The sequence below is a fragment of the Gallus gallus genome, chromosome 1 (genome assembly GCF_016699485.2).
Source record: "Gallus gallus isolate bGalGal1 chromosome 1, bGalGal1.mat.broiler.GRCg7b, whole genome shotgun sequence".
NCBI lineage: Eukaryota > Metazoa > Chordata > Aves > Galliformes > Phasianidae > Gallus > Gallus gallus.
This window is the reverse complement of record NC_052532.1, coordinates 79,771,747-79,784,096: the sequence shown is the minus strand read 5'-3', so window position 1 is coordinate 79,784,096 and position 12,350 is coordinate 79,771,747. Positions and strand designations below refer to the sequence as shown.

Sequence of the window (12,350 nt, the reverse complement as noted above, 5' to 3'; positions counted from 1 at the left end):
TGGACAGGCCTGAGATGAAAATTTCAACTTGTTTTCCCATTGCACAGTGTGGTTTCTGTGGGCCATACCTCAGCCATGTTAAGAATTACTTATGTCACCTTTGAAGGCAGCTTAACCGCTCATAGAGCAACTTCCATCGCGGTAAAACAGCCTATGGGTAACAGAGCAAATGTAGCTAGAGCTGGACCACTGAGCTGCTGCTGTGTGAGCAGTTCCTGGCTCCGAGCTGGCTGTGCACTGTCTGGAACCAGGGGAAAAAGTATCTCTTGGATCTAACAGAGGAATTACTGTAAGAGTGCACTGCCTTCATCTGCCCTGTGCTGCCTGTCAGGCGGCTCGCACACCTGGCCTTTTGCTGGTGTATGATCTAGGGTGTTTAATCCCATCTCTTGGATGGGTGTGCTGAACAGTAAGATCTCTTCTTGCAGTAAGGAATATTCTGCTGGTCACGTAGCCTTGAGGTTGCCCACTCCTTCTAGCAGTACGGTTGAAGATGCAGTTGCATAAATGATGCAGTCAGTTGGGATATGCGTACAAAGTTCACTGATTTCTGAGAGCCAACAGAATCTCTACATTATTCCAGGTGAATGTGACACATTGCAGTAGATGGTTTAAAGTAATTCATGTTGTAGGTGTTTCTTACAGCTGTTACCTTCATTTTGAAACGTTCCTGACATTCCGGAACAAGCATTTTGCTACTAAATGATACTGCGTGGGCAAAAAGTCCATTTCGAATATACTTCTGGGCACCTCTGTGTGAAAGTATTATTAGGCAGCTCTCGGCACTCGAGAGTATTTAGCTGTCACACTGCAGCGTGGAGAGGGAGAGGCCGGGGGAGAGTTGCATTGTGCATCTTGTGAGGAAAGTGGATTACATAAAATTGTCAGGGAAACGCTGGTTACGGATTTCTATTGTGTGGGAAGCAGAGCGGTGCTTTTCACAGAACACATGCCTGTCTTGGAAAACTGAAAGGTGCCAACACTCGAAATAACACACTGGGAAGAAGGTCTCTCTGTGTGGTTCCTTAGGTTATATAAGCAGTGCATGTGCACGAGTCTTTTCCTTCAGCCCAGAAATTCAAGGTTGCTGCGAAACTTTCCTAGCGGGGCTGCCTGTGGGAGAGAAGCAGTGAGCGTGTGGACACATGCTAACACCAACACTGTGAAGTATTTTGCTGTCAGATTGCAGCGAGTGCACCATTAAGAGGCTGTGAACACTCCTCAGTCCTAACCGAGGCTCAACACGCTGATATTTTATATCTGGGGAAGAAAGATGGTCACCTACCCGTGTTCCCCCCTTGTTTACACCTAAAAATTTGGAGAATTAGCTCGTCAAGCAGTGGTTAAATCCTCGCTGATCTAAAAAGATGTGTATTACTCAGGTCTCCAACCGCAGCCTTATTTTAAGCTTCTCCGTTGGAGGAAAGGTTGCCGGGTAGATAGCAGCAAATGAACCGTGCTCACTCACAACTTGTGTCAGCTCAGCTGATAGCAGCTGGCAGCAGAGCAGGAACACTGCTAGCGTCCGTCATTGATTTCCTCTGGACAAAAGGTGAAACCCAAGCAGGTCTGGTACCCGTGAAAAGCCTTAGCAGCATTCGCCATTGGCAGTCGGATGGCTGCAATTCTATGGCATCTAATAGGATGGGCTCAATGTACAGAGAATCTATTGTTTTTCTGTGAAGATGAAATACAATTTGGAAGTAGAGGAATAATTATCGTTGGCTTCCCCCACCTGGAGAGCAGAGAGCTTCCACTCTTCTGCATCTGTAGCCAGAGAGTATTTTCGGCTCGTTTCCATCAGTATGCAGAAAATATTCCACCTGATGTCCTCTTTCCATCAGATTCAAGCAGGACTGTTCCCTTTCTTCATCAGTCTCCTGAGCTAGAAGGGAGCCTGAAGGAAAATGTGCTGGCAGCAGCTCCTCTCAGAACACAAAGGAGTGCTAGACTGTGCCTGTCCTACCCTCACGTTCTGTTATCACCTTTCTCCCTCCAGCTTTTCTGCTGTGAAGACAGTTCTGTCTTATCTCTTCCTGCTCTTCAGCACCATGCGAAGCCCTTTGCCCAGCCCATGTCCTTGGTTTGAAGCTGTCCTCTCATCTGTCTTTGCCTGGATTTCCCACTCCTCCCAGGGCAGTCTGTGGACAGTGCGGATATGCTGCATAATGGGAGAGATGTGATTTGTGGGGGCACTGTCACTCACCATTCAAGCAAGGGTTAGATCAGTATTTTTCAGGACAAGTTAACCCCTTCAGGAGCCCTGAGGTTAGTGGCTCGCAGATTGAGCATGCTGGGTCTTTGCTCCTATCAGCTGACTTGCTTAAAATTTGGTACTGGATTTTGTGCAGTACAGGGTTGCTGTGTAAAAGCAAAAAAGAGACCAGATGCCAAACACTAGATTACTGTGGGACCAAGTTTTGCTGCTGTGACTTTTATTTCGGGGTATTCTGGGATTGTACATTTGTTTTTATATTAAGTGCATCAGCATCCTTAATATTGCTTCTTCTCTTCAGCATCTGTTTTAGAAGTTGCCATGGCCTTATGTAGGGCTTCCCATTAAAGACCATAAGTTGCCCATATCAGCAAACTGATGTAGAAATCCCTGGACCACACGTTAGAAATGAAAATTCGTGGTGCGGGTCGTGGGAGACAGTGTGGTTAAGTGTTGCAATGCTGGCCAAGACGGGGCTTGTTCTGAGTACTTTGTTTTTGTCTCTTTGACTTTCGTGTAGCAAAGAACGTACAGCTGGGACTGGTTCAGGGACAGCTGGTGTTACGAGTGGACACCACCGAGAAGCCTGGACTACAAAAGGACCATCCTATGAGGACTTGTATACCCAGAACGTTGTCATCAGCATGGAAGATCAGGAGGACGTTAACAGATCTGCAAGTGAAGGAAAGCCAGCCCGAGAGAGGCCGATTTGGCTACGGGAGAGCACAGTACAGGGGGCTTATGATCCCGATGAAATCAAGGACGGTAAGAAAATTCACCGAGCAGAAGTACTGCTCTGCTTACGTGATGCCAGAAATACATTACCCCGTGTGTACAGCTTCTGCTCCCAACTCTGCAGATTTTGTCAGCTCCCTTCTCCTGAGCAAAGCACCTGTGGTGTAGGTAGATGTAAAAAATCCCAGTTGATTAGATCCACAGAATTGTTTGTGCTTCTGAAATGTTAATTATCTGTTACCTCTTCCTATACCTTTATTAATGGATGTTCTCCTACCTTGAGAGTTTATTGCTTTTGGATGAAGGTCTTTCAGTTTCATCTAGAAAGCTGGCCCCCAATGGGACACTGCTGGAAAATAGCATTTATTAACATTTGGTGACTTTGAAGCCTATCAAAATCTACCAGCAGTGTTTCTGTGCTCCCAGCATACAAAATATCTTATATGAAGAGGATATCAGAAATAAATTTTCTGGGAGCACAATAGGAAAGCCTGTCACAGGTGAGTCCTTGCTTTCTGTTGGTTTCTCATTGTCTTTGCTTTTACTTTCATTCGTGCTGAGGACACGTTGTTGGCTGACCGTAGCTAAGGTCTTGTAGGCATTAATAGAAACTTTCTGCATTGCTAAGTTTGCTATTTAAACTTACACACTAAAAATAGGAAGGAGAGTCCTTTTATCATTTGTATGAGTGTAAATCAATAGATACAGCCTTCCAAGCCGCTTGGCGATAATAGAATAATCCCTCTTGGTGCGCTGGGAACAGAAGATGGCGAAAGGGAGTCGTGTATAAGTGTGAGACCCTGAAATAGTTCCTATTCTAGCACCCAAAGAGGAGAGGAGTGCTATAGGTAGAAGCAGATGTCAAAAAAAGGTCAGAAAATACCTGCTGATGTTGTTTGCATGCAACGCCTTCAATACACATGGATCCTATAACATTATCCCAATAGATTAAAGGTGGTGATTAAATAGACCTCCTCTTGCAGTCTGTAGCAGATGATGTTAGTCAGGAGCCATAGAGTTCTCATCACGTTTTTCTGCTAAACATTCAATTCACCTCTACTTTTAAATGGGTTCCTTGACTTGACTTTTGGTGTACACAGCATAAATGTTTCTCAGATGACGCTGAAGAACTTGGAGGGAGAGTCTATCTCCTACAATGCAATTGCATCACTGCTTCACCTCACTGCTGGATCTCAAAGAGGGAGCTTGTGGAAATGGCCTGAAATTGCTGTTGGAACGCATTCCTATGACTCCTGCATGTCATAAATAGGAAGGAGTACAATTTGGGGCCACTGAATGAAAACACTGACTGCTTGGATCTGGCAGGAACAGTTCTCACAGAAGTCTTTTGTGCTGTAGAATCACAGGCAGGCAGCTAAACACAAGGCTGCCAACCCAATGCCTTTGCTCTTCCTTTCCTTCAAGAATTTTGTCAGTGCATTAATAACAGTTGTGGCCATCACCTTTTACTAAAGCTTCATTTACAATAAAACACAGTTCCCATGAAGTTAGAGGTGGGTCTTTTGGCCTTTATTTTACTATAGGAAAGGAGCAGCCACAAACTCCCCTCGCTTTTAGTGCAAAATGCAGGACTTTCTTCCTTAATTTGCCTGTTTCTCAGCATTTTTTCATCTCAAGATGAAAAAAGTAACAAGTGCATTTTTGAACTCTGGAGGGAAAGGCTTGGATGTCAGCTGCTTGGCCGTGGTGCTCACATCCCAGGTCTTGGAAAAGCAGGCAAGCAGTGTTAATTTATGAAAGCAGAAAGCCATCACATTGGCTCCAGCAGTTGTTTGCACACAGCTTCCTTGGGTGCAAGAGAAGAAGTTTGCCTTGGGGAGTCTGTCCTACTTTTTGGGCCTTCTTTGTACATAAGGTTTTCTGTGTCTGTTATTTTCCTTCCTACTGCCTGTAGGTTTATTGATATTAAGAAGACTCACAGTACTCAGCAAACATAGGAAGTTTTTTGCAGAAAGCCACTTCTTGAGCAAGAATTTTAGCTTTTGAATCTGTGAACTGCAGGCACCCTGCCTTCCCAAACCTCCTCAAACCCCTCGCAGCTATTGTGCAGCTAACCTTACTGAAACAGGGACACAGGTCTTGCATCTACCAGCTGGGAAGCCGCAGTCCCTTTCAGATAGAAGATGCAGGTAGAGAGCCAGACAGACCTGCCTCGCTGTTCTGGCTGAGCTGCAGGTTGGCATGCAGAACAGCAGCTCTTTTAACATAGCCTTGCACGCTGTGCTGCACAGTGTGGCTTCAGGCTGTGAGCTTCATCAGCTTCGCAGGATAAATCCCACGCACTCTCACCATGATCCTCTAATGAACTTTTCCCCTTCCTGCCTGATAAGTGCAACCCTGAGCTTACCAGACTGTTTTATGCGGTCTGTAAACAGTGCTGTTTTATAACACATGATTTCCTTACACTCCCTGCTTGGATCCATCTTAATCCTTATAGATGAGGAGCTCAGCAGGGTAGGGCCAGGCTTGGGCTCTGTGTTTGTAGCCTGTGCTGGAAGCTCCCCATGGTCATAGAACCATAGAATCATACAATGACTTGGATTTGAAGGGACCTTAAAGGTCATCTAGTTCCAGCTCCCCTATCATGGAAAGAGTTGCCACCCACCAGCTCAGGTTGCGCAGGGTCCCATCCAACTTGGCCTTGGACACCTCCAGGGATGGGGCATCCACAGCTTCACTGGGCAACCTGTTCCAGTGCCTCACCACCTTCTGAGTAAAAAATTTCCTCCTAATATCTAACTTAAGTCTCCCCTCTCTTTGTTTGAAACTGTTCTCCCTTATCCTGTCTATATCAGACCATGTAAAAAGTCTGTCTCCCCCCGTTTGTTTGTAAGCTCCCTTCAAGTACTGGAAGGTCACTGTGGGGTCTCTCTGGAGCCTTCTCTTCTCCAAGCTAAACAAGCCCAACTCCCTCAGCCTTTCTTCATAGGAGAGGTGCTGCAGCCCTCTGAGCATCTTAGTGGCCTCCTCTGGACCCACTCCAACAGCTTCATATCCTTCTTGTGCTGCAGGCCTCAGGCCTAGACACAGTAGTCCAGATAGGTCCTCACAAGGGCAGAGGAGAGGGGAGCAGTCACCTCCTTTGCCCTGCTGGCCACCCCTCTTTTGATGCAGCTTAGGATACAGTTGGACTTCTGTACTGGACCAACGCAAGTGGGATGTAACACCTTAATGGCTGCAAGTGCACAGATTTGCTGACTCATTTCAAACTTTTCATCCACTAAAAGACACAAGTCTTTTGGCAGGGCTGCTCTCAGGGAGTTCTCCCAGTCTGTGCTCATATCTGGGATTGCCCCAAGGCAAGAGCAACACCTTGCACCTGACCTTGTTGAATCTCATTAGATTCATCTGGGCCCACTTTTCCAGCTTGTCCAGGTCCCTTCCTTCTACTGTATCAACTGCACCACTCAGCTTGGTGTCATCAGCAAACTTGCTGAGGATGCACTCAATCCCACTGTGTCCTTGATGAAGATGTTGAAGAACACTTGTCCACTGGCCTCCACTTGGACATAGAGCTGTTGACCACAATCCTCTGTCAGCCACCATCCAACCAGTTTCTTATCCACTGAATGGTCCACCCTTCAAATCTGTATCTCTCCAGTTTAGAGATAAGAATATGATGTATGACCATGTCAAAGACGTTGCAGAAGTCCAGGTAGATGACATCAGTTGCCCTTCCTTTGTCCACCAGTGCATTCACTTCACTATACTGATTGATCAGGCACAATCTGACCTTGGTGTAGCTGTGCTGGCTTTCTTGGATCACCTCTTCATCTTCCATGTGCCTTAACATAGCTTCCAGGAGGATCTGTACCCTGATCTCCTCAGGCACAGAGGTGAGGCTCACCGGCCTGTAATTCCCCCAGTGTTCCTTTCTCTCTCTTAAAAATGGGAGTGATATTTTCCTTTTTTCAGTCACCAGGGACTTCTCCCAAAAGCTACAGCTTTTTAAATACGATGGAGAGTGGCTTGGCAACCACATCAGCCAGTTCCTTCAGGAGCCTGAGATGCATGTTGTCTGGCCTCATAGACTTGTATGGATTCAGTCTCATCAGGTGGTCTTGAACTTGCTCTGCTCTTACAGTGGGTTGCATTTTGCTCCTCCAGCCCCCACCTAGAGGTTCAGGGATGTGAGAGTTATGGGAAGCCTGACTAGCAGTGAAGACTGAGGCAGAGAACTTGCTGAATGCCTCAGCCTTCTCTATGTCTGTTGAAGTCTGTTCTCATCTATCTGAGTGGGTGCACTCTTCTTGTCCTGTCTCTGTAGAATCTTTTCTTGTTATTTTTCACATCCCTTGCCAAGTGCAGTTCTATGTGCACACTGGCTTTCTTGATCCCATCTCTGCACGTCCGAACAGCATCCCAATGTTCTTTCCAGGCCACCCATCCCTGCTTCCACTGCTGTACATTTCCTTCTTATTCCTCAGCCCTGCTGGTTTCCTGCCTCCTCTACTTATGCTGGGGGATAGAGAGCTCTTGTGCTCTCAGAAATGTGTCCTTAAAGAGCTGTCACCTCTGTTCCATTCTCTTGTACCTGACGGTTTCCCTGGGGATCCCATCCAACAGTTCCTTAAACAGACAGAAGTTCACTTTCCTGACATTCAGAGTTCTGACTCTGCTCTTTGCCAGGCCTATATTCCTCGAGACTATGAGCTCAAACAGGGCATGCCTCCAGACTGCTTCCAGTCTTAACCTCTTTATGATCTCCTTTGCACTGGTGAGCGCCAGGTCCAGTAGCACTCCACTTTCGGTGGCTCTGTCCAATATCAGACCAGGAAGTTATCCTCAGCAGATTCCAGGAGTCTCCAGGACTTGCATACAGCCCACTGTGTTGTTTTCCCAGCACACATCTCATCCACCACCAGCATGAGAGCCTGCGAGTGCAGTACATCTTGCAAAAGAAGCAAGGAGACCTCATCAACAGGCTCTCCTTGATCAGGCAGCCTGTAGTAGACTCCAACCACTAGATGTCCTTTATTGGTCTGTTCCCTAATTTTAACTCACCAGCTCTGGACCTGATGATGTCTGTTACTCAGGGGCAGCTCCTCACAATCTATCTACTTCTTAATACAGAGAGGAACTCCCTCACCCCTTCTGCTCTGCCTATCCCTTCTGTAGCCCTCAATCATAGTATTTTAGTTACGTGATTCATCCTACCACGGTTCTGTGATAGCAGTTAGTTCATGGTTTTCTAATTGCACCATGGTTTCCATCTCCTCCTGCTTATTTCCCATGCAGTGTAGAGGCATTTTAGCTGGGCTGTTGGCCGTGTTACCTTCTTGGAGGAGCCCTCCCAAATGCCTTTGTGACAATTTTTTTCCCCCTCTTCTTCCTGAAGTGACAGTGTTCCCTGGCTCTTCTCTGTCACTCACCCCCTCCATCGATTGGAGTTTAAAGTTCTGCTAATCAGCATAGACAGATTGCTGCCCAGAACATTCTTGCCCCTCCTGGACAGCTGCATCCCATCATGGTCTTTGTCATCCCCAATGGCTTGGCATGGAAGGGACCTCAAAGATCATCTAGTCCTCCAGGCTGTTAAGAGAAAATTTCACTCTCTCCTTCTCTTCAGGGAGCTGGCACAGAGAAGGGCTGTGACACAGCCAAGGATGCCCAATGGCAGAAAGGAAATTAGGATTCAGAGAGCCTTCAGTGCCAGCACCCCAGTCTCTCTGAGGAAACTCTCATTCCTTTGTATCTCTTTGCAGGAGGGCGGGACCTGGATGCCTTCCAGGAGCGTGAGGAGGGCCGGGCAGCTCTGGATGATAACGAAGAGGTGATGCGTGCCCTGCTGATCCATGAGAAGAAGACACCCTCTGCTTCTACAGTCACCGTTGGAGGTGCCGCTCCTCTCTCCGGTGCCAACGCCAGTGACTCCGAGAGCGAGACGAGCGAGTCGGAGGAAGAAACTCCTCCCCGTCCCCCTGCTGCAGCCACCATGGCGTACGGGCTGGAGGAGGAGGATGAGGAGGAAGAGTTTGAGGTGGTGGCAGAGGACCCCACCGTCACAGTGGCTGGGCGCCCACACTCTTACAGCCAAGTGAGCCAGCGCCCTGAGCTGGTGGCCCAGATGACTCCGGAGGAAAAAGAGGTTTATATAGCCATGGGGCGACGCATGTTTGAGGATATGTTTGACTAACTGCTTCCTGCCACAACATTTTTTAAACAGTTTTTTATCCAGGGACTTCCTAGTAAAACAGAAGACTGAATCTTTCCTCACCTGTGCACAGGAACGCTGGGGCTTGGAGCTGCTGTTCTCAGGCATCTTGCCCACCTGAGAGGGGGAGCAGGAAGGCTGTGTGTGCCAAAACAGGTAGGGGAGGATAAGTGAGGATGCTTGTGAGGTAAAAATCTACTTCAGGGTGCCCAGCACAGGCACTGGTTTAACCTTCTCCACGGCCGAGTAGCTGCCTCCTCCCAATTGCTTGGGTCTACTTTTGTTGCAGGTCCTAGTGAGCTCCATGCCCCTGCCCTCAGAGAACACAAGTGCTCCATGGTGTGGTCAGAGTGCTCTGCAGAGGGTGTGCATAGCTCAGAGGAGAGGGAAGTAGTGCTCTGCTTGGGCAGTACTTGTGGCTGACCTGCCAACAGGCACTGGCCATGGTGCAGTCGCTGCTGAGCAGCCCCTGTTCTGAGCAGCAATATGTTCCTTTCTTTGCTCCCCCTCTCTCCTTAGTCACCTCAGCACCTCAAGGTCAAGAGTAACTCAGAACACAGAGTGAAAAGCCTTGGCAAGCACGCAGCCACTCTTTGTCAATGTAACAAAAGCCTTTCATGGATCTGAGCTGTCAGAGAGCTCTGACTTACCAGGAGCTACCTTCATTTCCCAGCAGTGCTGCCTGGCACTTCTGCCCAGCACTGTCCAGCCTCCAGGGCTCCGATGGCTCACTGTGGGTAGGGCTGCTGTCAGGCACTACCAGAGAAACAGCATCGCTAGTCTGTATTTTCAGTCACAGCCAGGTTGCAGCAATTTAAGAGGAATCATGCAGTTTTGAATTCTGCTTCGGCATGCTCTCTTACCATAGGAAACCATGTCCCAGTGCCTACAGAGCAATACCATATTTGTAACGTTTTCTCTTCCAGCCCGAAGTGATGTTTCTTCTTTTAAATTGTTGTGTTTCCTTATCCAGCAAGCAAAGTGATAAAAGAATTCTGTGCTTCAGAGGGTAGGGGCAGCACTGCACGCTGCTCAGTTTACGTGGGCAGTCTGACTTTGCTGTTCACTGAGACTGTAAATCCGTTTTACACTAATTCTGCTCTTTAGGTTCTGCTAACCCTGTAATGCCGCCTCTATGGTTTGGTTTTCAGCTTCTGGATTTTTGAACTCCTTTTTTTAAAGTGTTTTAAATTTGCTTTTAAGTCATTTTAAAGTGGAATAAATAAATGGAAACTTCTCCCCTTCGTTGTCTTCCATGTTGTCACGTGTCTTGTTAGAAACCTTCACTTATCATTTTGATTTACCACGATTCAAGGAAACAACCCATTGGAGGCCCTCCTTTAGGACTGTTTTAAATCCCACCTGATAGCTCTGCTCCTCATTGGTTCCTCAGCAGCGCTCCATGGATGCCTCCTGCTACGTTCCACACTTCCAGGAAGGACACTTCATTAGAGCAGTGCTGCGTGGGCCCCTTTGATCAGCGCTTCCATTCCATTCTCTTTTAGAGTTTTGCTATGGAGAGGCCTCGCTGACATTTGTTCCCAGCTAAAGTGATGCTCTTGCACAGATGGATCCAATATCAAGCTTCTAGAATCAAGCTGATAAGTCAGACTCAATGAGCAGCTCACAGAAAAAAAATGCTTTTTGCCAGTTCTGTCTCAAATCTAATCTGAATTCAAGGTTAACCCTGGAGAAAAGCAGCTCCTTTTACAAAGAGCCGAGGATGGAAACTGAGAACTAATCCTGAGTGCTATGCAGCTACTCGGGCTCATAGCACACCAGTGGTTTTTAGTCTGAAAAATGAAGCTGTAGGTTTTCTCCTAGCTGCGGCAGGCTGCTGCTAGTGCAAGGATAGAGCCGTTGGTCCAGAGGAAGGAAGGCATTGCAGCCTCCTCTGGCTGCTGGACCACACGAGCTGTGTTCATGCTAATCAAATAATACAGAGAGTGCTCCAGCTCTGAAGCCTTCCTGTGTGGCTGTTCTGCTAACCTCATTCAAACCATTCCCGTGTCTGCTTTTAGCCCGAAGCGCATTTTATCTGATGAGTGTGCTCATCAGTTCGAGCTGGAAAATAAAACAGGTTCCTCAAGCTGCTTGTGCTCCTGGCCCCAAAAGCCCTAACACCAGCACCTATCCCACCTGTGCGAGAGCCTCCATCTGCTCCCATTGTGGGGCAGGGAGGACGGCATCTTCCCTGTCTCATAGTGGGTTGGCGAAGGTGCTGGCGAAGGTGAGGATTGCTGTCACTGTTGGAAAGCAGAAATCATGGAATCATACTTGGCCACCTGGGCACACTGCTGGCTCATGTCCAGCTGAGTGCTCACCAACACCCCAGATGTGTTTCCTCTGCACAGCTTTCCAGCCGCTCTGCCCCAAGCCCGCAGCAATGCCTGGGGTTGTTGTGACCAAAGTGCACAACCCAGCACTTGGTCTCATCGCGTTGGCCTCAGCCCATGGATCCAGCCTGTCCAGATCCCTCTGGAGGGCCTTTCTACCCTCAGGCAGATCAATATTTCCCCCTAACTTGGTGTCATCTGCAAATTTACTGATGGCACACTCAGTTCTTTCATCCAGATAATCAATAAAGATATCAGACAGGTTGGGCCTCAGTACTGACCAGTGGGGAACACCATTCGTGACTGGTCACCAGCTGGATTTAACTCCATTCAGCACCATTCTCTGGGCCTGGCCCTCCAGCCAGCTTTTACCCACCCTAGTGTTCTGTCCAAGCCACAGGCTGCTTCTCCAGGAGAATTCTGTGGGAGAGGAGAATGCTACGTCAAAGGCTTTGCTAAAGTCTAGGTAGACTAATCCACAGCCTTTCTCTCACCCACCAGGTATGTCACCTGGTCATAGAAGGAGATGAGGTCAGTCAGGCAGGACCTGCCTTTCACGAACGCATGCTGGCTGGGCCCAATCCCCTGGTTGTCCACACATGTCCTGTGACCACACTCAAGACAATGTCCCTTTGTGTCCTTTGTACCCAGGGATATGGACTCTACCACTTCCCTGGGCAGCCCAACCCAAGAACTGACCGCCATTTCCATGAAGAAATTCTTGATGAGAGCCAACCTAAACCTTCCCTGGTGCAACTTGAGGCTGTTGCCCTGTGTCCTATCTCTTGTCACCCCTCTCACTGTGCCCTCCTGGCAGGTAGCTGTGGAAAGCCATGAGTCCTCTCCTCAGTCTCCTCCAGACTGAACAGCCTCAGTTCCCTCAGCTGCT

At 48.0% G+C, this 12,350-nt stretch overlaps 1 protein-coding gene across 3 annotated transcripts in view; it reads left to right on the top strand.

Moving 5' to 3' along the window:
* The window catches only part of GTF2E1 (general transcription factor IIE subunit 1), a 52,980-nt gene extending 42,618 nt beyond the window's left edge, over window positions 1–10,362 (top strand). For all 3 annotated transcript variants that reach the window (XM_040707230.2, XM_040707235.2, XM_046913553.1), the window contains 2 exons: window positions 2,736–2,980; window positions 8,677–10,362. In XM_040707230.2, coding sequence (XP_040563164.1) covers window positions 2,736–2,980; window positions 8,677–9,107 — 676 coding nt within the window. In that variant the 3' untranslated portion in view covers window positions 9,108–10,362. The remainder of the gene's footprint in view (window positions 1–2,735; window positions 2,981–8,676) is intronic.
* The last annotated feature ends 1,988 nt before the right edge of the window (window positions 10,363–12,350 follow it).